The 27,415-nt window shown below is 34.0% G+C and overlaps 3 protein-coding genes across 4 annotated transcripts; all 3 read left to right on the top strand.

Moving 5' to 3' along the window:
* Positions 1-9: 9 nt before the first annotated feature.
* Positions 10-12,226, top strand: LOC105188815 (uncharacterized). The gene is made up of 24 exons (XM_011150464.3): positions 10-309; positions 452-939; positions 1,254-1,697; positions 1,952-2,138; positions 2,247-2,385; positions 2,800-2,881; positions 3,116-3,474; positions 3,575-3,849; positions 4,154-4,344; positions 4,504-4,809; positions 4,921-4,990; positions 5,178-5,322; positions 6,051-6,058; positions 6,763-7,271; positions 7,939-8,394; positions 8,587-8,770; positions 9,146-9,338; positions 9,704-9,785; positions 10,003-10,370; positions 10,474-10,748; positions 10,903-11,096; positions 11,263-11,574; positions 11,670-11,751; positions 11,936-12,226. Exons 1-24 carry the CDS (start codon positions 307-309, stop codon positions 12,083-12,085), a joined length of 5,502 nt encoding a protein of 1,833 aa, XP_011148766.2. The 5' UTR covers positions 10-306; the 3' UTR covers positions 12,086-12,226.
* A 1,739-nt stretch (positions 12,227-13,965) lies between these two features.
* Positions 13,966-19,413, top strand: LOC112588781 (thyrotropin-releasing hormone-degrading ectoenzyme-like). Of its 2 annotated transcripts, XM_025299840.1 has the most exons (12): positions 13,966-14,242; positions 14,393-14,874; positions 15,108-15,551; positions 15,801-15,984; positions 16,093-16,231; positions 16,589-16,670; positions 16,942-17,315; positions 17,415-17,689; positions 17,846-18,036; positions 18,135-18,446; positions 18,524-18,593; positions 18,982-19,412. In XM_025299840.1, exons 1-12 carry the CDS (start codon positions 14,240-14,242, stop codon positions 19,132-19,134), a joined length of 2,709 nt encoding a protein of 902 aa, XP_025155625.1. In that variant the 5' UTR covers positions 13,966-14,239; the 3' UTR covers positions 19,135-19,412. The 2 variants fall into 2 exon arrangements, with proteins under 2 accessions (XP_025155625.1, XP_025155624.1); XM_025299839.1 differs by lacking the exon at positions 13,966-14,242 and having other exon boundaries at positions 14,255-14,874; positions 18,982-19,413.
* Positions 19,414-19,616: 203 nt separating this feature from the next.
* On the top strand, positions 19,617-25,698 carry LOC105188834 (aminopeptidase N-like). Its single transcript, XM_025299843.1, has 13 exons — positions 19,617-19,796; positions 19,946-20,448; positions 20,750-21,169; positions 21,441-21,627; positions 21,763-21,898; positions 22,150-22,231; positions 22,523-22,695; positions 22,769-22,957; positions 23,115-23,386; positions 24,444-24,634; positions 24,802-25,101; positions 25,187-25,256; positions 25,503-25,698. The coding sequence occupies exons 1-13, from the start codon at positions 19,794-19,796 to the stop codon at positions 25,677-25,679; spliced, it is 2,703 nt and encodes a 900-aa protein (XP_025155628.1). The 5' UTR covers positions 19,617-19,793; the 3' UTR covers positions 25,680-25,698.
* The last annotated feature ends 1,717 nt before the right edge of the window (positions 25,699-27,415 follow it).

Here is a 27,415-nt window from a genome sequence, read left to right as displayed (position 1 = left end):
TATTTTTGTTTATACTTTGGGCTATTGTACACGGTCAAAGTCACGAAAGATCTAAAGAAGAAATAATTTTGCTGATAACGGATGATATTTAAGCCAACGGGCGCGTGAGATACTTATAGTTAGCCGTATCTGTCCTTAATATACCTTTACTTTCCTCAGCATATACAGACTTTCCAGATTTTCCGAATATATTAGACACTAAAAAAAAAGTATATATATATATATATAAATTGATTTTCAAGTTATTCACAAATCAGTTAGGGCTCTTGTAAAGACGACAAATCATGTAAAAGTAGCAAGTATAAAATGGTAAGAGTAGCAATCTCAACTATATTTTAATCACATTGTGCCGATTAATTAGTGCGATTTACAAATAAAATTGATAATCATTTGGGAATGCATGACTGTATTTTGTCCGTAATTCATCCGAAAAGAAGAATCATTTTTACAGGTGCTTAGAACGAGATTTGGAGTGGTGTTCGTCACCCTATCGATCTATACCGGCCTGATATTCCCATCTGAATTTGATACTCCCAATAAAACAAGTAAATGCTACAACACATCGTTCACACGGCATTTGCTGTCCACAATAGTGTCTCAATATTATAATGTTTGGTTGAGAATAGAAGAGTCGTATTTTGAAGGAAAAGTTACCATATCATTCGAATTACTTGAAAAAACGGAAATAATAGCTTTCTATGTTAGCTACTTGGAAATAGACCTACAATCGATAGTGCTTTCGCAATATAATCCAAACTCCGCTGAAGTAGAGCAACCTAAGGATATTTATCATTGTAAAGCGACAAACACTGTAACGTTGTTATTCGACGAGCTTATATGTCCCGAATATTATAACATAACCATGAGGTACAGAGGCTCCCCGTATGAAAAAAATGGATTCCACCGGATCAAACAGGAAAAGGAAAAAGATAATGTAACGTGAGTTGCGATTAAAATACGTGAATATCACCATTTTTATTCCGCAATTGATAAACCTTTTTGGTGCCTATGCTCACGACACGCCAAGAAATTCGCAATATTCTTCTATCTTCTAAAACAAACTAAGAAACAAATCCGGTGCAATTATACACAAAGTAGTAGTTTCTGTTCCTTCCCGTCCGCTATTATTATTATACGTACAATATAAGATTTCACACAATGGAAAACAATCGAACAAATATGTAAAAACAAGTGGCTTAATCTTTAGTGCATTTTGTTAAAGTAAAGTTTTGTTTTTATTGCAACTCCATCAGCTGGTCATACGTGACGATGTTTGAAGCAGGCAACGGGGAATATATATTTCCATGCTGGAAGAAAGAAGTAATTTCTAAACCGATCTTTAAAATCTCCGTCGAATATTTGGGTAGCTATCGGGTCTTCTCTAATATAGTAGAAGAAAAATATGAGCGGGTAGGAGAAGACACAATACAGACGATTTTCAAACCTGCGCCCGTGATATCCACCGATTTATTGACAATCGCTGTTATCAAGTTGGATGAGTTATCTGAATCACAGTATAACATATGGTTCGAACAAGAAGGTACCAATAAGACGGATTCACTTGTGAGGTCCGTCATTTACATAGCTGATGAATTTTTAACACAATACACACAGACACGCTTGGAAGTTTCGATAATTGTGATTTTCTCCGATGTCCTGCGAAATACAATAGGGGCCAGACAACTCGTATTTTTGAGGTAAGCCATACATATAATAAGAATATTATGAAAAAATTATACGCGACATTAAACGTTAAATGCTCTATATTTACATTTACATCCGAATGCAAAGCAGTTTACTGTCGTAATCTGTTTGGTCACGCAGTATTTTTGAAATATATCGTGATATTGGATACAATCGATCTAACTCTTTATTTTTAGTTCTTACGACTCATTCATTGGCGTAAAGAAACTCGCAATATGATCATATTATTAGCAAATGTGATTTCCAGGGAGGGTGATCTCATCTACGATAGAAATATACAATTTGCCGGTCGTATACTGGAGATATGGAAGACGATAGCGTACGCAAAAGCAGAGCAATACATTCAAAGCTTCATCAATCTAAATAACTGGTCTGATGTGTGTTTCAGCAAGGCACTTGCATTATATCTCAGTTATAATATCCTTGGATATCAGGTGGCTTTTTTTCCTATTTTATGTCTTTCTTTTTAGCAAGATCGAGATACGTATCGTTGAGTTTTGCATCATTTTTACTGCGAATATTCGTAACTTTTTTTATTCTAGAGTTTTAATTCCAAGAAGATGATGGAGCTTTTTGTAGTGCAGGTTCAACTGCCCGCTATGCATAACGATATTGCTCTCAAGGTGCCATCTATTACAGACCCATATGACCCAATTTATTCCATTTTCGTTTACAAGAAAGGTGAGAAGTTGCAAAAGTTACGATGTAAAATAGCATATATGATTTTTGAATCAGATGTGGAGAAAGTCAAATGAAATAATTGTAATTGTGGACAACCTCTTATATGTGAAAAGATAAAGCACCTGTTACTTAACAGTTCATTTTTTTAACGTGTACACAGTTCGTTTGCAATTTACTGAATCAGTTAATTATAAAATCGTCCAATTGGTGGAATCTAATCTAATTATCTATAAACATTTTAGTTGAATGAAAATAGCTTTAGTTGAATTAAGTTTCAATGTTTAGAGCTAATTTTCACATAATTTATATCGATAATATGACTAATAACTGAAATAACTGTGCATGCGTATTGTTACAATTTCTTTAAATTAATGTTATCCTTTTATACTTTTCATAATTTCAATTATTTCGCAGTATCCGTATTATTAAAGATGATAGAGCAAATTGTTTCAAAAGAGGTGTTCCAGAAAGCCGTTGCTGAGTATTTACATATATAGTAAGTAATGCGTTATAACACAATATAATACGACAATTATATTTAATTTGGTACAGTATGATATGATAACAATTTAAATATAATAACACACGGTCTATTACACAATCGCAATTCTAGAGGTCAATGTGTTATTTGAATATGTTACATTAAAATTTTATTTGATTTTCGGATAAATATACTTTTAGATAAATGAATGAAATTGTAGAAATATATAAAGACATATTATTTATACAGTGCGTATCGATCCAGTACACCAATTGATTTCTTCAATATTTTGAGTAAATTCAATAAATCTGGATATATGATAACAGACATAATGTCCATCTGGCTATCGCAGAGATACTATCCTATAGTAATAATTGTACAAAATCCCTATACCAAAACGTATTACGTATATAATGAGATAAAACGTGACTTCCACAATTCAATCAAATGGCCAGTTCCGCTGACTTATGCTACGAAGAAAGATCCTCAATTCAGCCAGTATGCTCTTATATATTGGATGAATTACAATTACACGAAATGGAATTCTTATCTAGAATTAACATTGGACAATGTAGAAGACTGGATTATATTAAATGTACAATATTTTGGTGAGTACATACTGTTACCAGGAAAAATATCGGTTCAATATTATCACAGAAAATGTTAAATGATATAATCGAGGTGTGTAAGCCAAAGTTTCTACAACAGGTTACTACCGTGTTCGTTACGATAATTCAAATTGGTTGAAAATTGCACATTTCTTGAAAGAAGACTACGGAAAGACTATTCCTGTTTTAAATCGCGTTCAACTCATCGACGACGCATATCATTTCGTAATGATGGGTACAATGGATTACAAGTTTTATTATGAGATAATTGACTTCTTGAGAAACGAAACTGATTTCATAGTATGGCACTCTATGATGAATGTGTTACATTATACGTCGCCTTTCTTTAAATTCCCAGAGAGTGAAGGTTTCAAGGTACATAGTGACAGAGATGAGAACAGTTCCATATTACAATGTTTCAGATATCGGATTTGCTTGTATACTACCACCGCACTATCACAACTTTTGAGCTTCCTATATTTTTGCGATGAAATCATATTTTTTCTACCTTTACAAATATAGTTATTTTATTGAATTTTTGAAAAATTTCAATACCGTTTCAGCGATAGTAGTTTCTAGGAATATGATTTCAAAAATAAAATACAAGCGATATAAACAAATGAAACAACGTGACATAAAAATGATACAGAAAATTAAAATTACTCAATGACATTTTCAGGACTTCATAATGGACATCATGAATGATGCATTGACGCAGATAGGATACGATGAGAAACCTACTGATGATAATATGTTAAAAAGTACGCGATTGTTACTCCTCAATTGGATGTGTAACCACGGCAATGACAAATGCAAACAGTCGGCCAGCGATAAATTAAGAGCATACGTGAAATATGCTAAAGAATCACTGTAATTATCTATTTCATCGGAAATCTTTTCTCAACTGTTAGCTAATATCGCTATTCTTTATTGTATTTTCTATGCAACCGGAATACACAATCATTGGATGAAAGCAGGGACTTAAGGTGATCAATGCAAATTGTTAATGTCTTTTCATGTTGCATATAGAATTTTACCGGGCTGGAAGAATTGGGTATATTGCGCAGGCGTTATGAAGCCGGATCGGGAGTTAAGGAGACTGATAAGGAATAAAATGTTGTGCGAGATTGATGAAAATGTGGTCCAATATCTGAGCTGTTACGACGACGATAACTCGATACAGAATTTGTTGACTTTGGTTAAATCTGATAATATCATGTCGCCATTGGATTATGTGCAAGAGGAGAACTTATATCGTGCCGTTGTGAAGAAGCACGCAAGAAAGTCTAAAATATTAGATTTTTTGTTGGAAACTATGGTTCATCTATCACCAGGGTAAATTCTGTTTTATATCCCTTGACCGTTTGCAACATCCATCACCAATAAATAGATACATATGTATCTATTTATTTACTCCTGATCTTATAACAATGGTTTATGTTCCAGTAACATGACCCTTCTCGAGAAATTAGGCCACGTTATCATGAGCGTTTATTCTAAATGCCAACTAGAAAAGGTGAATTTTATATCATCATTTATGTTTATTTGTAAACGGAATTAATTATTATGTTCTACGTATCACTTTCGCATCCATTGTTTTACATTTTTTACGAAAATGTAAGACAAAGCAACAACAAAATTGTTTATTGTTCAGCAACCTGCATTATTGTTGCTTTTAAATAAATATTAACAATTTGTTTTAGATTAAGAAATTCGTAAACAATAATATGAATTTGGATGAAGCGATGTATGAAGTTAAACGTATATTAACGAGACAAATGTCACAAATATCTAAGCAGAGGGATATGTTTATTTATCGTTTCCCCTACGTTGCAAAGCAAATTAAATGCTAATTAATCGGATAAGAATAATACTTATTTTGTAAACTATACAAATAAATTTTAATGCACATTTTGAAGTTTGCGATCTTTATTTCCATGATCTCCTTTCACATGAAAGTTTAATCTATTATTTATTTTAGCTTATATTTTGGTCCGACATACTCGAGTAAAGTCATAAATGCGTATTTTTGTTGATGACAAATTATATTTATGACCGCTATCGCATGAGAAGCGACGATTAATTTTGAATTTGTATTGGAATGTTTATTTTTTGGACTTGCCTCTCGTTTATGACCATATGATATCCTATCGTTTTATTTACGCTCCTTGCGTAAAGCATATATAAACTTTTGAATTCGCTAGCGGATGCTGCATACTCATAATACCACGTTTGCGTACTCATAATACCGAGTTTGCAAGTCGTTACCGATTCGAAATGATAAGCGAAAACTCTGACACAATTATATTGAATCCATACAAATATTAGTTAATTAAATTCTCGATTATTTGTGGGTGCGAATATGTGTATCGTTTATGCATTTCATCTTCTCTTTTTCATTTAAAAACCCGTTCTTATAGACGATTCGAACGAAAATTGGCGCAATATTCCTCAACTTATTGTTTAACGCCACTGCATGTTGTCGTTGTATTAAATTCATTATAAGATCAATGCACCGACAAAGTTTGCCGTCAAACTATATTTGCTTTCCGATAAATGGTAACAATCTGTTTCAGATATTGAAGTACGTAGAAAATAGTTTTATCTGGAAACAATATCCATTAGTCGAAGTTAGACGTTTGTTGGCAATACGAATGAAACGAATAAACGTGGAGAAGCAAATGTTCGTAAATCGTTTTCCTCATGACGAGAAACCAGAGAAATGCTGACAAATCGAACACGATAATTATACACATGTTATAACTAGTAATAAATTTTATTGTTACTACTAACAAATAAATTTTATTGTTGATTTTGAAATTTAAAATGATTCTATCTCTCCATTTCTTATCAAATAAGTTCAATCGATTATTTCAATTTTCGCTTATTTTATGTCAGTTATTTTTTATCAAAATAACGAACAGCTATGTGAAGTAACTATGCTGAAAACAATATTTATGACAATGGTCGCGTGAAAAGAGGTAAGTAATTTAAAATGGGATGTTTATTTATCAGAATCGCCTGTTAATATTTGTCCTTGTCTATCGATACTCGATGCTTTTTGCATAAGGTATATATAGACTTTCAAAATTACCGTTGGGCAATTTGTGCCTCTAACAAGACTTGATTACTGCTAATTCGGAAAGGTAAGAAAAGTTTCTCACAAATATATCACGGCATTATTGATTAACTGGTTCAACAATTTTCTAAATTTTCAATCATATATGAATGCGCGCGTATGTGTGTACTTCGTTTCTTGTTATTTGTCTAAATAAACTCTTCTTACAGATGATTGAAACAAGAATTGGCGTAGCACTCCTCAGTCTGTTGCTCAACATTGGAATCATATCTGTCGTTGCAACTGACATTAATACGCGCCAATGGGGATATTGTACTTTGTATCCACATGAAATAGAGCCATATATTTATTTAGTGGATAACATAATACCGCAAATCTACCATATCAAGTTGAAAATATACCAAAGCGGTTTTGATGGAGACATTACTATAGAAATTGCAATATCAGCTGCAGTTCAGGAAATACGTTTGCACGTACACAACCTGTACATAGAAAAGGATACGATAACGTTGATAGAACAGAAAGATTTAAACCAAGGATATATGATCGGAACACTGAAGGCATACAGTTATTGCGGTGACGCGCAGATTTTAATTCTGAAATTCGACAGTTATGTACGTCCAGGGCTTTATAAACTAAGCATGAAATATAGAGGAGTATTAATGGAGGAACGCCTAGGTTTCGTCCAGACTGTACACGAAGTCGTACAAAATAAAAAGTAAGTGTCAGTTAAGATATAAAAACCGTACCGTTTCCACATTTCTAACCGAGATTTTTCTCTGTGCGCGATATATTGAAAGAGACTCGGGTGACATTTATAATTTTCAACTTCGCTCAAGAGCAAATAAGTTTTGCAATATTATTTGTGCAAACTCGTACCATTTCATCTTTAATTATAATTTGGAATCATAAATTTTTTTAGAGCAATATTTATCGTATACGTTTTATATTTTTATTTAAAACTTTAAATTCTTTGTTATATATATAGATATTATTATATTTAATTATTATGTATAAATTTACATTTCATATGATACAAAAGAATCGAGCGTGTGTCAATAAGTTAGTAAATATTGACCTTCAATCATATATTTAGATACAAGTACCTAAAGAAAGTAAATTTATTGCGCACGGAGAAAAGCTGTAGAGAGAAAAATTCCAGATATATTATTATGCATATTATTCTCCAAGTTTGATTGAGCGAAACTTCATCCGGACAACAGAATAATAGATTAATCCTTCGAGTCAAAAGAACGTCATTGGTTAATAAGTTAACCCGATATTCGCCGCCGAATTATGCATATCGCGAAAGTCGTTTGGGTTATTAGACCACAGTATGTCTCGGGGCGATCGAGTTTCGATACTTATCGCAGCTTCTTTTGTAGAAAAATGAGCAAGTGGTCGTATATAACTGACTTTGAACCGTATAAGGCGCGACTCATATTTCCATGTTGGGACGTGCCATCATACAAGACACCGTTCAACATTTCCATCGAGCATCAGCAGGATATCCAAGTCTTCTCGAATATGCCGCACAAAAGAAATATCATATTGTCAAACATGAATATGTTGACGATATTTGAACTTACACCCCCGATGTCTACTTATCAAGTGACGATGGCTATTATTCCATCCGACAACAAATACTCACTGGAAGATATATGGTTCAGTTCAACTATGACTTCTGAAACATTTGAACTAGTGGAAGACATCATTGACGCGACCGAGACTTTCTTGATTTATTATACGGAAAATCTCTGGCAACGTTTTATAGTCAAGATCATCGGATATCCGCATCTCCCGATGAAATCTACAGGAAGTATGGGATTGGCAGTTTTCAGGTAATGCACATAATTGAAACATTATCAGTAATATGACGGGCAGAAAGATGACTCGTTCAGAACTTTCAACTCAACGGAATTTCATTAAACGCGTAGTTTTGTCGTCACGATGGTCATGCAAAGATGTAAAATAGTTTATTTCGAACTACTTCAATATCTACGAATAATTTTACTTCCAAACGTAATTTTCAGAGAAAGCGATCTCCTTTATATGCCAGAATATCACTTTCCCGGTCGCACACTCGATATATGGAAGCTAATTACGTACGAAATGGCACGACAGTGCACTGAAAATGTCCTCAGCCCAATTGATTGGCCTGACCTGTGGTTCAGCAGAGCACTTGCCTTGTTTTTCAGTTATAAAATCCTCATGGAGGTGATTAATCTTTTTATGTCGTTATCGTCACACATACACACACACACACACACACACACATCAACGATACATTTTACTTAGAATTAAACGACACGCTCATTAGCGTCAGCGCGAGGATTCAGACTTAGCAAATTTATTCTCTATAACTATGAAATCGAAAAACAACAACTATTGTCGTACAATTGTTCGAAAGATTTCATGTAGTTTAAAGCATCGGGCAGAAATTATTCCTTTATTACATACCCCACTTGCAATATCACGGGTTATTATTCTGTGACAACATGTTACAGTGATATTTTATTGTTGTTTTTGGTAACATATGTCGTCAAGTTCAGCATCCCTTTTCATCTTCATCTATATGACTTGTAATTTTAGGATTTTAACGAAGTAGAGACGATGCAACTCTTTGTAGTGCAGATTCAACAGCCTGCTATGTATAACGATGTTGCTCTCAATGTGTCATCCATCGTGCACATATACGAATCGAATTATTATTATTGGCGTAATGTTGCTCCTTATCCTAATTTACGATACGATCTGATTTATTCTCCATTCATTTATAAGAAAGGTGAGAACGCATAAATTTATGATATAATTATTAGTATGCTCGTTCTTTAAAATCAAGATATGGCTAAAATTATATCGAGTAAATTCAATTCAATAATTATTCGCAATATTACCGAATAGAAATAATATAAAACACGTTTTGTTGCAACGATTGGCCAACTTGTTTTTATATAGATTACTATAATTTATATTAATTTATAAAATTTAATTATATTGATCGCGAATGGAGACGATATGTCTGACAATATTCAAACAAACTTTTATCTGCAACGCCGACAATATTAAGTAACTACATACATGCACATATTGTTAATTTTTTTTTAAACTTATCTGTTATATTTTTTATGACTTTTTATTATATCATAGCATCTGTATTAATGAGGATGTTGGAACATATCGTTACAAAGCAAATTTTTCGAGAAGCTTATATCGAGTACTTGCATAGATAGTAAGTAATACATTTTTGTAATATGATATAATGCAACAAATTACGGTTCGGAAATGTAATATAAAAATCTCTTGAATTTTTATATAAATTAATATATTTATTGGGAAAATGGATAAATAACACACACGTATCAAAATTCGCAACTTTTAAATACATACTATTAAAGTAAATTTGCACCCTCGGACTTTCATTATAGAAAAGCATTTTATTTTTGCAGTATGAACAAATACATCTCACCAAATATTTTCTTCGCGATCATAAATAATAAAATGCATGAAGCAATGAAAACACACATTGACATAAAGTCCGTAATGCACATATGGCTATTGCAAAAAAAATATCCTACGTTAATGGTTAAACGAAATTACAATTCAAATTCGATGACTGTTACGTGTTATAATGTGGAACACACTTTTCGTAGACAACATGTATTGTCGATACCAATAACTTATGCTGTGTATACACCCGAGTATTCTAGTTTATACATGAATAATTCGGAACTACTATGGTTAAATGATAATTCTTCTGTAGAAATTACTCACATCAATCAGAACCAATGGATCCTATTAAATATACAACAGTTCGGTGAGTAACCGACCATGCGCATAGCTGCCGGTTATACGATTTTATCATATAAAACAGATAGTAAGTCATAATCAGTGGAACTGATTTTTCATTTCAATAACAGGTTACTATCGTGTGAATTACGATAATCAGGATTGGCTGAGAATAGCATCTTTTCTAAATAACAGCAATTACAAACAGATACACGTTCTAAATCGTGCTCAAATTCTCGATGATGCGTATTATTTTCTAATGGAGAACAATATGAATTACCACACTTACTATTGCCTGATCGCATACCTAAGGAAAGAAACCAGTTTTATAGTATGGCATACTATGATGAATGTCCTGCATTACATGTCATCTTTCTTCAAATTCGCACAAAGTTTTAACTTTAAGGTGCGCTTGCAGTGATAAAAATAACAGCTGAATATTACGACGTTTTGAATTTACATACAGATAATTTCCTTACGGAAATAAAATTTTACAAATAAAATTTCCCTCTCGTGAATATATCATATGGAAAATTAATATTATTGCATGATTTTTCCAGAAATACATGTTGCGTATCATGGACGAGCTTATAATAACGGAAGTGGGATATTATGAGAAGAATACACATAATCTCCGAAAGAATGTTATGCGATTATTACTTCTGAATTGGTCTTGTAAACACGGTTCTGACCGATGCAGACAAGAAGCCAATAACATGTTGGCAAAACACATCGAAGATCCCGTAAAATACCCGTAATTATCGTCCCAATATTTGGATTTACCGTAATTAATTAGTTATTACACGTCCTAATTTTGAACCGTATACTTCATGCAACGTTTTCTAAAATCATCCAATCGTGGTCAAACCTGAAAATAAATATTTACCACAATTTTGTTTGTCGTTTCATGTTCTATGTAGAATTTTACCGTGGTGGAAGGACTGGGTGTATTGCGCGGGCTTGATGAAAACAAATAACACAATTTGGAATAGAGTGCAGAATAACATCAAGCACGGAAATAACTTAGATATGTTATATAATTTGGCCTGTAACGATAACAATGACATGATAACAAATCTTTTGACAGCAGACATCTTTAAAACAGACAATGAGTGGCTATATTTGAACAATGAACAGCAGAGGAAATTATATCAGGCTATTCTGAAGAAACACGCAAGAAAAGACAAAATACTCGATTTTATCTTGAAAAATTTCGATTATATACCTTCCAGGTAAAGTTATGCTTTTTCTTATTTTTACTACATGCAACGTTTATCACCGTATATATTTGTGTATTTACGATCATCTTATTGTTTTGATCTTGCAGTGAACTAAGCAATAAATTAGGCAATGTGGACAAATTAGTTGAAATCATCATGAATGTGTATTCCAAATACCAACTTGACAAGGTAAATCTCACTGTTTCGTACATCATACTTTTTCCCAAGTGCATTTCATCATTATTTTCAATTATTTTCTACATCTTATAATATATATATAGTTTTAAATCAATAACATAAGACATTAAGCAGTGACTTAGTATTCAAACGGCAAGATAAGTTCATGTTGTTCTTCGATAACAATTTGTTTCAGATCCTGAAATACGCAAACGATAATCCTACCAAGATCAAAATAACACCGGACAAAATTAAATATTTAAAAAAAATACGATTTAATCAAATATATTCTGTAAAGCTCATTTCGATTTTTGATTTTGATGACAATGAGCTTACATCTATGTAAGTTATTAACCGGCAAAAGAACATGTTCAACAGTCCTGCTTGTCCCATGATAGGAATACAGAAGAATGTTAATTTCATACCGCCATAACAACTGTACACGTGTCCTAACTCGTACAAATAAATTTTTGTGTTGATTTTAAAACGTGTGATGTATTTTATCTTCTTATTTCCTTTAGAGTAAATTCAAATCATTATTTTAATTTTCGCTCAGTTTATTCGGTTGTTTTCGAGCGAAATAACCAACGACTGCTAACGGACTATATTTATGACATTGGTCGTCTAATATGAGATATATCGTCTTGAATTTGAATGTATATTTATCTGAACTGCTTCGTCCGCGTTTATCGATACATGCGTATTTTGCATTAGATATATTATACATATAGACCTTAGAATCCATTATTGCTTATTTCGTGTTTGTAATTGTATCGAATTCCGACGCCATTGCTGATTCAAAATGGTAAGAGAAAGTTTTAACAAATATATTGTACATTGTAAGAAATGATATGTTAAATTTAATATATTTCATGTGTCTTAAATCATCCACTTTCATTTAAATGTTAATTTAATACATACAGCAAATATGTTAAAAAATAACACGCATAATATGTAAAAAATTAACACAAAAATTTAACATTTGAATGCCGTCAAGAATCACAGTTTGTGTTAAACTGACATACAATGAATGTTACTTCAACATTTGGGAAAAGTAATGATTTGATAAAATGAAAAAGTTAGATTGACATAATCTATGTGTTAAAAATCCAATCTTTTGAGAATAATTAATTTTAACTTAACACATGATAACTGTTATAATGAGGAAAGTAATACATTTTAGGTGCTGACTTTAACATATAAAATATGTCACAGCAAGAATTCATGCATTTACATATAAATTGTGTTATTTTAACACCTGGAAATGTTATTTTAACACTTGAAAATAGTTAATCTTAATTTAATACAAAAAAGTCTAAGTAACATAACAACGATATGTTAAATTAACACACAACTGTGTAAGAAATTTAACACAAAACTTTCTATACACAAAAAATTTTAACAAAAGTGCGAAACGTCTTTAACAGTGCAGATGTCTAGAACGAAAATTGATGTGGTGCTCCTTTGCTTATTATTTAACGCCGGATTAATATCCGTTATTGTAACTCATATTACTACAAGGGAATCAGTGAACTGTAAGTTTGTTGCACCGGAACGTTGTGCTTTCTCTTATTTTTACTATGCATATAACACTCATCATCACATATATTTATGTATTTATAACTCTGTTGTTTTCATGTTGCAGTGTCTTGCATAAAATCGACAAATTAGTTGATATTATTATGGGCGTGTATAAGGAGTGCCAACTTGACAAGGTGAATTTCATAATATCTCACTTCATACACTTACTCAAGCGCATATCTTTTTCGTCATAATTTTTAATTATTATCTCGTGTATCTCGTATATATCGTTGAAAGTTGATTATGCGAGAAATTGAGCAACGGCGAGATTGTTTGACGGCAGGCTGAATTACCCTATTGCTCGTACATATACTAATAACTTGGTACATATACTAATAATCTGTTTTAGATATTGAAATATATAGAAGATAATAACTGGGACGAGGAAACATCGAGCAAAGTCAAACGCGTAGTGACGATGCGAAAAAAAGCAATTAAATGATCAACGTAACTTTTTCCGGAATTTCCTACATGCTAATATTGCAGAAAGATGCTGATCAATCGGACACAATAATTTTATACGCGTCCTAACTTGAGCAAATAAATTATTAAAGTTGAGTTTGTTAATTGATAAAGTTATGTTAAGAAATTTATGGCGCACTCAACTATCCCACTATTTCCTTTGTGGCAGCTCATTACGTTATTTGAATCTTTATTAATATATTAACGATCGTCGACGCATGCAAATTAACGACCGAAATAACTATACTGATAACGGACGATATTTACAACAACTGTCGCGTAAGGCTAGACAAATAATTTTGAAATTGGAACAGAGCGATTGTTTGTTTGGATCGCATGTCGATATTTGTCTACGTGTGTCGATGTGCGACGCTTCTTGTGTGCGTTCAGGTATATATAATTTTGAACTTTGCTCACGCATCGATTCAAGGACACTTGACTCTACATTCCACGTGAAATGGTAAGAGAAAGAAGTCGCGAATACATCGAAACTGTAATAATACCGGTTAATTGAATCTCACACATTGATAAGACTTGCAATTGCATATGTGCGCGTATGTGCATTTTGCGTTTTCTTCGTCCAAAAATAAAGAAAACCGTTTTCACACAGATGACTGCAAGGAGAATCAACGTGGTGTTGTTCCTAACTGTGTTATTCAAAGCCGACTCGGTATTCACCGTCCCGATATATACCAAGATCGTGCCTTTGGAAATCTGCAAGCACGATGCTCTGAATTACAGTTTGCCGGATGCAGTAGTGCCGCGAACCTACGAGATATGGCTGATGCCAATTGATGATAAATTCCATGGGGTGACCAATATCATCGTCGAAGTAATCCGAATGACCTCGAGCGTAATTTTCCACGCGGAAAATTTGACGATAGATCTACAGAAAATCAGTTTTAAGTCAGAAGTAATGATGAATACTAAAATAGTGCCCAAGTTAATGGGATATGAACATTGTAGAGAAATGCAGACTGTATCTCTGCTATTTGAAGTGGAGATACCTCCTGGGTACTATATGCTGCACGTGGAGTACATGGGTCGCATCGAGGACAGCTTAGGTTTGATCCGGATGAGAAGCAGGAAAAAGTAAGAAAGTATAATGTATGACAGATGAGAAACAAGGATGTTTATACGTCAAAGAGCGCCGATCGTGATATTCCCCGAAATATTTTGACTGAGAGGACAATGTCGTCGACGTTGTTGAAGTTTGTCCGAATTTTACGTATCGCGAATGGAACATTGAATTATTAAGCAACTATGCGTCTCACAACAGTACGGCTTTTCTCGTCATTAAAATTTGACCCTTAAACTGCGATTAGGTCGTACGTGACGATACTTGAACCGACCGGGGCTCGACGAGTGTTTCCATGCTGGGATGAGCCAAAGTTCAAGGCGATCTTCAAGATCAGCGTCATACATTGGCCTGGACAATACGTCTTCTCGAACATGCCGTACGACAATTCTATGCAGCTGAACCATGGCAGGAAATTGACGGAGTTTTCACCTACACCACCCATGCCCACTTATCTGATGACAATCGTTATTCTCGACTCGGGGTACGGAAACTTGACAGAAGACAGAGTATGGTTCAGCGAGCAGATAACCGAAGAAATGAGTAATAGCGTGCGACAAATCGCCATGCACAGCGACAGGTTCTTAATGCGCTACACCGAGAAATTCGGCGAAAATTCGACAACCCACGTCGTCGTATTTCCAGAGCTCCCTAAACAGATCACGGGAGGTTGGGACTACGTAATTTTCAGGTAACACCGGTATCATCAAAATACTACAGGGCGGCTCGAAAAGTAAAGATTCCCCCTGCATTCGGGAATTCGGTGATGCGTCGTTTCGCGATAAATGCAGCGTCCTTCACAACTGAGACCCGTCCCAACGGGATGAGTATTTTACATATTATAAATCAATCCGAATTATTCTAATACTGACGATTAACCTAAACGCATGAGAGAGTTTTCAAGACAACCGTCTCTTTTGTACAAATGCGACACTTTCAGACACAGTGATCTCCTCTACGAACAAGGTGTCGATTTTCCCGGTCGTTTGATCGATGTATGGAGAGCGGTGGCACACGGAATGGCACGAAAATATATCGAGAGTTTGGTCAGCCCAACTAAGTGGTCTCATCTGTGGTTTAGCAGGGCACTTGAGTTGTACCTCAGCTATAATATCGTCGGGGAGGTAATTTAGTTTCTCATCTATCTTTTTCTCTAACAACGACGGGGGTTCATCGAAATAGATAGAATCGGTGTGTTTTTTTATCTTAACATTTACAATTTTCATTTTTAGAATCTTAACGAGGAACGGATGATGCAGCTTTTTATAATACAAGTTCTACAGCCTGTTCTGCATAACAATGTTGTCCTCAAAATGCCATCTGTATTACAGGAGCACGATCCGATTTATTCTACTCTCATTTACAGGAAAGGTGAGGACTTTTGTTAATGTAGCCACATAATTGTAAGTATTAACGTTGTTCAAAATTAAAATGTAAGTAAATTCATTTTGTGTAAATATAATTTAGCAGTCGTTCGTATCTCGTCGAATACAAACAATCCAAATATACTTTTTTAAAAAAGAACTTTCTTAGAACTAATTTATTTTTGCAGTTTATTAGTCTCTATTGTTTTATTGAATTTAATTATATTGCCCGAAACGAAACGTTTATAAAAATTTCGATCAAACAAATTTTTATCCACTACGTTGGCCACAAAATAATTCATTAATATTTCTTTAAATTTAGTTTATTTGTTGTATTTTTTATGGTTGTTGCATTGCATTACAGCATCCGTCATAATAAAGATGCTGGAACATATCGTTACAAAGAAGGTGATGCAGCAAGCCATTGCTGAATACTTAAATAAATAGTAAGTAATACTTTATGATGTAACGTAATAATCGAGGTAAAGAGTTCTATAAATATTAAAAATTAAAATATAATAATGCGCTCTATTACACGTAATTCGTAAGTCAAATTGCGAAATTCAAACTGGTCATATCATAAACTTCCTGAAATTTTTTACAAACAGATCGTGATAAAATGAATAAATAATGTAGCACGTGATTCAAATTCAAGCTACCCAAATGTCCATTATTGTCTCCCGAAAAATGTTATAAAAAATATTTTCACTCACACAGTGCGTATGGTTCCGCCGCACCAGACGATTTCTTCGAGATCGTAGATAGACTAACGCATCGATTAAAGGAGATACCGCAATATAATGTAACGGATATAGTGCACACCTGGCTGTCGCAAAGCGAGTATCCTACGTTGCTGGTTACACAAAATTATACTACCAATTCGACGATAATTTCATTTAACGACAGAGGACGCAGCCCTGGTGAGCAGGTGAAATGGTTGATACCGATTACTTATGTTAAGCAAAAATGTCCCAATTGTATCCAGGAGGTTCCTAAATTGTGGTTAAATAAGAATAAAACGTTATGGAATAATTCTTATATTAAATATTTTAATGAAAAGGATTGGATTCTACTGCACGTGCAACAATTCGGTGAGCATCAACAGCACGTGCGAAAGCCGTTCATTCGGCTGCATCGCATGAAACAGTAGTTAAATAATAATCGGCTGAAACTTTCTGTTTCCACAATAGGCTACTATCGTGTCAATTACGATAATGAGAGTTGGCTGAGAATCGCGCTTTTCTTAAACGACGACGATTATAAGCAGATACATGTTTTGAATCGTGCTCAGATCCTCGATGATGCGTATCATTTTTTGATGGAAGGTAATCTGCATATGTTGACCTATATGTCCTTGATCCAGTACTTATCGAAGGAGACTGATTTTATAGTATGGCACTCTATGATGAACGTCTTGCAATACATGTCGCCTTTCTTCAAATTTCCAGAAAGTAAGAATTTCAAGGTACGTAGCGACGTAAAAAAAGAAAACGAAATTGTAATACTACGCGTTTCAAGTATAAACTTTACATGTATCCTCACGCATAAGACTACAAAAATAATATGTACCTGATATGTAAATTGTACAAGAAACTAATGTTACTAATCGATGTTTTTCCAGAGCGACATGATAGGCATCATGACAAACGTTCTAAGTAAGATCGGATACGATGAACATCCTAATGACGATGACATGTTGAGAGCTACACGATTATTACTCCTAAATTGGGCATGTAAACATGGCAGTAAAAAGTGTAGGGAGATGGCCAACTATAAGCTGAGAGTACACCTCGCCTATTCTAAAAAATATCCGTAATTATCGAAAAATACCCAGAATATCGACCAAAAATCATCCGATTGACATAAAAGTATAAACATTTGTCTCAATTGTCCTTTTACGTTTCGCGTAGAGTTTTACTGTGGTGGAAGGAATGGACGTTTTGCGCGGGTCTGATGAATACGACCTCCGAGATTTGGGATAAAATACAGCGTGACATCTCGTACGGATATCGTCTAGAAACAATAAAATATCTGCCCTGCAACGATAACGAGGACATGCTCAAGGAACTTTTAGCCTCGATCACATTTAGATTTCAACGTAAGTGGACGCACTTGGGAGGTCCGCAACTGAGGAACTTATATCACACCATAGTGGAGAAGCACTCGAGAAAATCTAATATGCTTGATTTCATCTTGGAGAAATTTAGTATTATAGATTTAGGGTAAATATCTATTCTCTTTATAATGTGCATAACGTTCATCGCTGTACGTTTACCTACATAATACGAATCTGTTGCAGTTATATAAATAAATTCGATAAATTAGCCGATATTGTAATGAGTGTGTATTCTAAGTGTGAACTTAACAAGGTAAATTCCACTATATCGTGCTTCATGCATTCATCCAAATATATCTTTTCAATTATTAATGCACGGAGAAAATGTTCGATTGAATGAATTAATTTTCTGGTAAAATTCAGAAATTCTGATTAAAAATGACAGAATTCTATTCGTGTTAAATCTTAATAATTTGGATTGAATTTTGATTATTTCAACCGGAAATCTTATATCGTTCATATTTCACCAGATAATTCTTTCATATAACCAAACCTTTTTCTCTGCGTGCATATATCTTATATATAATATATTTTGTTTTGCATTAATTGTGTAAGAAATCAAATAGCAACGAAGTTGAAGAAATTTGACAGCAAGTTAAATTGCTATTATGTTAGCATTATATGGAAACAATTTGTTCTAGATATTGAAATACGTAACAGATAATCTCCACTGGCACAAAGAAACGATAGACGCTGTTGGACATTTAATAGCAACGCGATTGAATCAAATAAATAAGCAAAAAGACACATTCGTACGTCTTTTTTCACACATTACGAAACTAGAGGAGTGTTGAACTCTTTTTCTCTCATTCGAGTATAACAATTGTACGCGTATTTTAATACGTAAAAATAAATTTTAACGTTGACTTTGAAATCTGTGACGTATTCTATCCTCTTCTTATTTCTTTTAGAAAAAGTTCAAATTATTGTTTTAATTTTCGCTTATTTTACCGACCGTTCTCAAGCAAAGTAACGAACCTGCTTATAACAAACGATATTCATAACCGCGAAGTGGCGTTTTCGATGGAATAATCGAAAAAGAATGCAGACATGTTGACCAATAGAATATAACGAATGTATGTGCATGCTAACTAATATAAATAAACGTTAATATCGATATTGCAATTTTTAGCGTGTTCTATATCGTTCCCTTTGAATTTAATTTTGTCAATTTTCACTTCATTCATGATCCATCGTATTGGAGCGAAACCAACAATGAAATTTAACTAGTAACAGACGATATTTATGACAAAGGCTGTACTAGACAGAATAAGTCACTTTGAATTCAAAATAGACTACTTGTTTACCACGCATTATGGATCACGTGCCGGTCGTATGTATTGATATACAGTGCCTCTCCTGCGTGAAAATATTTACCGATTTCCAATTAGTTCTCCGTACATCTTCGTGTTCGTCGCTATTTTGAGCCACTCGATGTACTTGGTCATGTGAAATGGTAAGAAAAATCTCTCACGAATATATTGAAGTAGAGGTAATAACGTTATCGGTTAACTGGATCATTCATTAACAAAACTCGCAACTGTATTTGTGCGAGTCTACGTTTTGTCGCTTCTTGTATGTCCCAACAAAGAATCGTTCTTACAGATGACTGAGACGAAAACTAGTGTGGCGTTGCTCGCATTGTTGCTCAACGTCTATCTGATATTTGCTGACTTCTTTTATATCTTAACCTTCAGTCCGAATAATGATTGCACGTCACTGACATTGAATTATGTCACACCACCCGAATTGATACCCAAAAGCTACAAAGTTAATCTTATAATAATGGATGATCAAAAAGTCAAAGGGGAGACCAATATAATAATTGAAATAACCAAAACATGTTGGTTCATAAGTTTGCACGCAGATAATCTGATAATATATGATCCAACGATAAAATCTCTGAAAAAAGTCTTTAACAAAACGATCGAACAGAATGAGACATACTTCCCATTTGGCTATGATTATTGTAAGAAAACGGGCAATCTCGTTATATTCTTCAACAAGCCGTTGCTTGGATATTACGAACTACATATGAAACACATAGGCGTCATAGACGACACCTTCGGATTGGTCCGAATAAAATCAAGCAAAGAAGAAAATGCAACGTAAGTCACGATGAAAACATATAACCACGATCACATTTGCTTTGCCATCGATATTGATTTTCGCTGTTCACTGTGCGCGATAAACCGCGAAAGAGTTATATGACTTTTGTCCATAATTGCTAACCATCCTTAACCACAAACAAATTACTAATTCGAGGTCAAGTCGTTTCGATTTTGATCGTTGATCATATAGGCATAATTTTTTTTATCTCACATGATGCGAAAGATACTGGAACATGTATTAACAAACCAGCCACTGTCGACCTGCTTTGATAAAGTGAAGTTTTGTCTTTGAAATTAGGTGGTCATACTTGACGATATTTGAACCGATCGGAGCTCGACGTGTGTTTCCTTGCTGGGACGACCCGTCATTCAAAGCGGTCTTCAACATCTCCGTCGTACATTCGTCTGAATATAATGTTTACTCTAATATAATGAAAAAAACACAGACGATAGGACATACAACAAGATGTACGAAATTTAATTCTACATCTCCAACGGCCACCTACCTCTTGACAATCGCTATTATCCCATTCAACGATATATATTGGTTACATAATCTAACATGGCTACATGATGTCAAAAACATTGCTCAAACGGCCGGAGTATTATTAACGCGGTATATAAGCAACTTTTGGAATTGCAATTCGCAATTGCAACTATTGACGTTTAAGCATCTCCCCAAGAAAGTCGTGGGAAGCTGGCAATTGGCATTTTTCAGGTAACGCACGTAATCGAAATATTACGGAATTGTGGCGGTTCAAAAACAAAAAAATTCTCTCAGCACCGCGAAATTCGTATTAGCGTGCGTATTTGTGGCGGGTTGTCTTGGCTATACAAGAATGTAAAGCAGGTGATCGACGAAATCAGACTCAAATATTTGACACATTGTATTGCCGATCATTACGAGTCCTTTCAATAATTGGGGTCAATCAAAACGCCTGAGAGAATTCAAGATAAACCTGTGCCTAAATTGCAGATGCAATTTTCAGAGAAAAAGATGTTATGTACGATAAAAACGTCGATTCTTCCGGTCGCTTAATCGACGTGTCGAGGACGATAGGAAGCGGAATGACACGACTATATATCAAAAGCTTAGTCAACCCAAGTAAATTTATTCATCTGTGGTTCAGCAGGGCGCTTGAGTCGTATTTCAGTTACAAGATCCTCGAAGACATGGTTTCTTCTCGCTTGTTTCCTTTTAGCAACGACAAGATACGTATTGCTAATTTTAGCGATACGTTATCTACCACATTTTTCCTAATATTTACAACTCTTACTTACTTTCCTAATATTTACAACTCTTACTTTTAGGACTTTACAGAACAAATAATGCAACTGTTTGTGGTACAAGTACAAATGCCTGCAATGCATAACGATATTATTCTCGATGTGCCATCCATTCTACACACAGATGATCCATTTTACTCTAATCTTATTACCAAGAAAGGTGAGAACATGTCAAATATTACAATATAATCATAAATATACCCCTCGTTTAAAATCGACATGTGGGTGAAGTCGTATAAATATAATTGAATTCCTTATAAATTTCTAAAATACTTTAGATTTAACTTTTGCGTATTATACACTGGTAAAGCAGCTACGATTTTTTATAGTCCATATACACCTATTATTATCCTATTTATAATTATCTTTTAATCATCTTTTTTTTTACACTTTTCATGATTTATCTCGCAGCATCCGCTATATTAAGAATGTTGGAATTTATCGTTTCAAGACGAGTATTCCAAAAAGCTATTAACGAATATGTAAATACATAGTAAGTAATGCATTATTTTGTAATGTAACGTGACGATTGTAATTTGGCGTAGTACAATGATTGGGAAATAATTATGTGAAGTATAATACGTAATTGCAATTATACACGTCGAATCACGATTCAAACGCAATTTTACACAATTTTGAATTCCTGTACATACAAGTGGTTTTAAATCAATGGATAAAGTGGTAAAATAAACGATCTAATAACAAGTAATAATGATGAGTAATCAAATAATAATAAATAGTTACCATGCGCGACCGATGTTATAAAAATATGTTATTTATACAGTATACATGGATATTCCGAGCCAAACGATTTCTTCAATATCCTGTATAGAATGACGTACCAATATACGGACATACCCCAACGTAACATAACGAAAGCGCTACTTGTCTGGTTGTCGCAGAAATATTATCCCACATTGATGATTAAACAAAGTGACCGAATCAACATGATATATGGTTGTATATGATAAAGCATACCATAAGATATCTTGTGACGCATTATATGACGAATTTATATTTAATGACATAGGAAGCATTCTCGAAAGTAAAATGAATTGGCCGATACTCGTGACTTATGCTACACAGAGAGAACCTGACTTCCACCAAAACATTCGTAGACTGTGGCTGAACAATACGTTATTGCAGTTGCAAAATAATAATATAAGTTTACAACACTGCAAGGAAGACGAATGGTTTATAATAAATGTACAACAATTCGGTGAGTAGTGATTCGGACAGTAGTCGAACAGTGTACAGTACAGACAGTAGTAGAAGATTCGCTATTCGCTCGTTTTTATCAATGGAAACGATTATTTCATGATAACTAGTGTAACAATATAACAGTATAACTGACTCTTTTACTGTTTCAACAATAGGTTACTATCGCGTTCATTACGATACTAACATAATGATAAAAATTATAAAAGTGTTAGAAACCGATCATAGGAAGATACATGCTTTGAATCGTGCTCAGCTCATCGATGATGGGTATCATTTTGTAATGGAGAACAAAATGAATAGATCGAATTATATACATTTGCTTCAGTACATGAAGAATGAGGTTGATTTCATAGTATGGCACTCTATGATAAACGTCTTGCAGTATATGTCGCCTTTCTTCAACTATCCAGAAAGTCAAGAATTTAAGGTATATAATAACGAATAACAAAAATAATTCGATAATAAGACGTACGAAGTATCGATATACGATTCTCAAGTGTAAAACTTCGAAAATAATACGTATACAGTCTGTAAAGTAAGAGCTTGCACGGCATAAATGGCAGTTGGCTTCAAATATCGTCCTAGTTTTTTTGTGAGGCGATAGATGAAATCTTTGTCGTGAATGCTTTGTCACAAAAGATTCAGTTGGCGTCGAATTCTAACCTGAGAAACACGTTAACCATGCGCCATGAGTGCCGCATACGCATCGCGCTACGAAGCTGTGTTTGTTCCCACCCCAAAGGACCAAAAATGTCATATGCAGTAGCTGCTAAATACATGGAAAAGTCAAAATCGTTCGTCGCTAAGTGGGTTCAGCAATATAAGAAGATAAAAAATGTCGATGATTTGCCAGAACGTGGCGCTCGATAGGCAAAGTGACGCCAAATATGGAAAAAAAAATTGTGAATTTGTTTAAGCGGAACCCGACTTTAATGCTTAAAATTTATGAGAAGTGTTTGTTGCCGACTGCTGAACGATGCTTCATAAAAAAAAAACGAGGACTGGATCTTACAGGAAGACAACGACCCAAAACACCGGAGCAAGCTTTGCACCGAGTGGAAAGAGCAGTCTAGCATCGTCACACTTGATTGGCCATCGCAGTCGCCAGATGCAAATCCCATTGAAAATGTGTGGGCATATCTCAAGCACAAGCTTCGAGGAAAAAGAGTATGCACTTTGAAGCAGCTGACACGACAAATTCGTCTCATTTGGAGGTCTTTACCGAACGAATACGCAGTCAACTGAGTGGAAAGTATGCCTCGGAGATGCCAGGCAATTATCAATGCCGATGGTGACTGGACTCATTATTAATAGTATAGCATTTTTCTTCTCATGGAGTACAACAAATCCATGTACTTAAAAATCATTAAAAATAAATTTTTCTACACATTAACCCGTGCACGCTCTTACTTTACAGACTGTACTCCTAATGTTTTTGCATGGAATTTGCATGGAAAATTAATATTATTAAATGATGTTTTTAGAATGTAATGGTGGATATCATGTCTCATGTTCTGAAGACGATCGGATATGATGAAGATCCTAAAGATGATGATATGACAAAAGCAATGCGTTCATTACTTCAGCATTGGTCCTGTAAACTTGGCTGTTTAGAATGCAGAGATTGGGCCAACAAAAAATTGATGGCACGCATCAATGATAAAGATAAATATCCGTAATTATCGTGAATAGTCGAGAATTCTATATTTTCAATTATCAATTAATATTCTTCTTTATTATATCTCCCACGCAATGTTTTGCGAAATAATTTAATCGCTGTAAGATCGCTTGAAAAAGAAAAATATTTGTCCCAATTTTTTTTATCTTTTATGTTTCACGTAGACTGTGGTGGCAGGGCTGGATAGCTTGCGCGGGCATGATGAGTATAAGTTATGAGGATTGGTACACACTAATGCATTATACACCCGACAGTATGAAATTGGGAAAAAATCTAGCCTGTAACCAGGACGTTTATATGATCTTGATATATTTTAAATACGTCATCTTTGGAGACAAGTTTCAGTGGTCACAAGCGCAAATAGCGCAGATGGAGGAATTATATCACGCCATTGTGAAAAATCATGCGAGACAAAAGAAAATGTTTGATTCTATTCTGGAAAGTGTCAACGAGACATTCCCCTAGTAATATGTTGCATTTTTTCTTATCTTTACCATGTGCAATATCCGTATATGTTTGTATGTTGACTTTGTCGTTTCTATGTTGCAGTCTATTGGGTAGGAACGATAAATTAGTTGAAATAATGATGAATGTGTATTCCAAGTGCCCACTTCACAAGGTGAGTTCTATTTTTGTATATAAAATTTCATATTTCTACCTAAATGTATTTCTTGCTCATTCCGATGAGTCTCTATTTTCAATTATTCTCGTATATTCTGCATGTATATATATACCATATATATATATATATATATATATATATGCTTCATATTAATTATATAAGATATTGTACGGCGACAAAGTCTTTTTCTTGATAACAAGCTAAATTACTGTTGCATATTGAGATGCAATTAATTTGTTTTAGATAAAGATTTTCATAAGCTCGGAAGGCATATTCCAAGACACAAAGCTGGAATATTTAATAATATGGCGAGCCAAACAAGTAGATAAAGAAAGATATATGTTTGCATATCGTTTTACGTACAATTTTACTCATAAGTGTACGGCATCTGAATGCTGCTTCTATCATAAAAAAATATAATATATTATATTATTATACGCTGCCATAATATGATATACACGTATTGTTTAACTTGTTTCAATAAAAATTAACGTTGTATATAAAATTTAATATGTCTTCTATCCTCCCACACTGTTTCTTTTAGAATAAATTCAAAACTCAAATAATTTTGAATTTGAAACAAGATGATCGTTTATTCGATATTGCGTATTGACACTCATCCTTAATGTACACAACACTTTTTGTATGAGGTATTTATACTAGGTGCGCAACTAAGTTTCCGGGTTTTTTGATCACCCTTAAATTGCTGCGAGTGAAATTCTACACGAAAAATAGAGCGACGACCGAGTCACTCAAAGACGAGTGACATTTCACTCATGTACAGTGGAATTCTTCCACTCTGAATGACGATTCAGGTATACTGAATGACGTTGGGTGAACGAGTTTGCTCGAAAGCGATAAGTAAACCTGATGTATTCTACAGTTTCAAAGAGACTTTGAAACATTCACTCATTACTGTAAAAATTCACTCTAAGCTCTAACTCTAAGTGTCGATGTGTTCCCATTTTCGTCTCGAATAAATTTTCACTCATCTTCCTGTTTTTAAAATTTTCTTCCAACAAATGTGGAAAGTAAAATTATTGTACGCGCGATAAATTATTGTGGCGACCGAAAACAACAACTCTTTTTTCACGCATATTTATCGCGGATCGTTTTAGACGTACGAGAATGTAAAGTCGTTTTTGCTCGAACTTTCAGTGACAGGAATTAAACATTTAGAAATAATTCAGATTAATAAAAACATGTGAGGATACATAATTGTTTTAACTGTAAACATGATTTTCAGAGAGAACGATATCATCGAAAAAGGAGATTTCATCGGCTATCAAATCGAAATACAGAGAACAGTAGCACACGCAATTATACGGCAATTTATTGAAACTTTCAGCAACACTATTGAGTAGTTTATCGAGTGGTTTAGGAAAGCATTTGAGCTGTATTTGAGTTATTACATCATGGAAAAAGTTGTTCCTTTTTATGTCCTCTAACAATAACGATATGCGAACTTGCTCGAGTAATTAGAGGATATGCTTGCAAGCAACGTTAAGCTGTTTTCAAACTAGGTTTTCTTTACGTATTCTCTTTTCATACGGATCTCTTTACACACGTAAAGAACGAAAAACAAAAGCAACCGTTTAATTTTTCCAAAAGTTTTGTAACATTCAAAGCGTCGATTTATAATATCCATGAAATTTTACGACGATTTTGCATTTTTAGCAACGAAATTCATGTCGCTCGATTTAACATCTTTCTTAGCATTAATTTTTACTATTGTTAATTTTAGAAGCATCTATATAGCCAAATGACGAATCTCTACGTGGTGCAGGTTCTACAGCCTGCTCTGTATAACGACATTTCTCTCAAGGTGCCGCATATCAAAAGCATATATGATCCGTTTTACTCTTCACTTATTGAGAACAAAGGTGAGAACGAAAGAATATTACAGTATAATTATAAGTACACTGTTAATTATAAACATGCGATTAACTACTATATGCGACTTCACTATTTTTTTTTTTTAATCTATTTCATCATTTACTGCTATTCATGATGTAAATTTTGGTAGCATCCATTTTGATACGCACGTTGCAACATATAATTACAAAAGAAAGATTCAATCAAGGCATAGCTGAATTTTTTAAATTACGGTAAGTAATTAGAGAGTAAATAATAATATGTTACAATATAGTAATATT

The sequence above is a fragment of the Harpegnathos saltator genome, unplaced genomic scaffold, assembly GCF_003227715.2.
Source record: "Harpegnathos saltator strain DR-91 unplaced genomic scaffold, Hsal_v8.6 scaffold295, whole genome shotgun sequence".
In the NCBI taxonomy this organism is placed as follows: Eukaryota; Metazoa; Arthropoda; class Insecta; order Hymenoptera; family Formicidae; genus Harpegnathos; species Harpegnathos saltator.
Note: the sequence above shows the minus strand (reverse complement) of the source record. Positions and strands in the feature narration are given on the sequence as shown.

What these genes read in the sequence shown, in the direction of transcription:
- LOC105188815 (XM_011150464.3), top strand. An exon ending in AGACAACTCGTATTTTTGAG is followed by an intron (nt 1,698 to 1,951) that starts GTAAGCCATACA and finishes TGTGATTTCCAG; the next exon opens with GGAGGGTGATCTCATCTACG. An exon ending in CATTTTCGTTTACAAGAAAG is followed by an intron (nt 2,386 to 2,799) that starts GTGAGAAGTTGC and finishes ATTATTTCGCAG; the next exon opens with TATCCGTATTATTAAAGATG.
- LOC112588781 (XM_025299839.1), top strand. Translation starts at nt 14,339, where the DNA reads ATGTGCATTTTGCGTTTTCTTCGTCCAAAAATAAAGAAAACCGTTTTC. An exon ending in ACTGCACGTGCAACAATTCG is followed by an intron (nt 17,316 to 17,414) that starts GTGAGCATCAAC and finishes TTTCCACAATAG; the next exon opens with GCTACTATCGTGTCAATTAC. An exon ending in CAGAAAGTAAGAATTTCAAG is followed by an intron (nt 17,690 to 17,845) that starts GTACGTAGCGAC and finishes ATGTTTTTCCAG; the next exon opens with AGCGACATGATAGGCATCAT.
- LOC105188834 (XM_025299843.1), top strand. An exon ending in TAATCTTATTACCAAGAAAG is followed by an intron (nt 21,899 to 22,149) that starts GTGAGAACATGT and finishes TTTATCTCGCAG; the next exon opens with CATCCGCTATATTAAGAATG. An exon ending in CAGAAAGTCAAGAATTTAAG is followed by an intron (nt 23,387 to 24,443) that starts GTATATAATAAC and finishes TGATGTTTTTAG; the next exon opens with AATGTAATGGTGGATATCAT.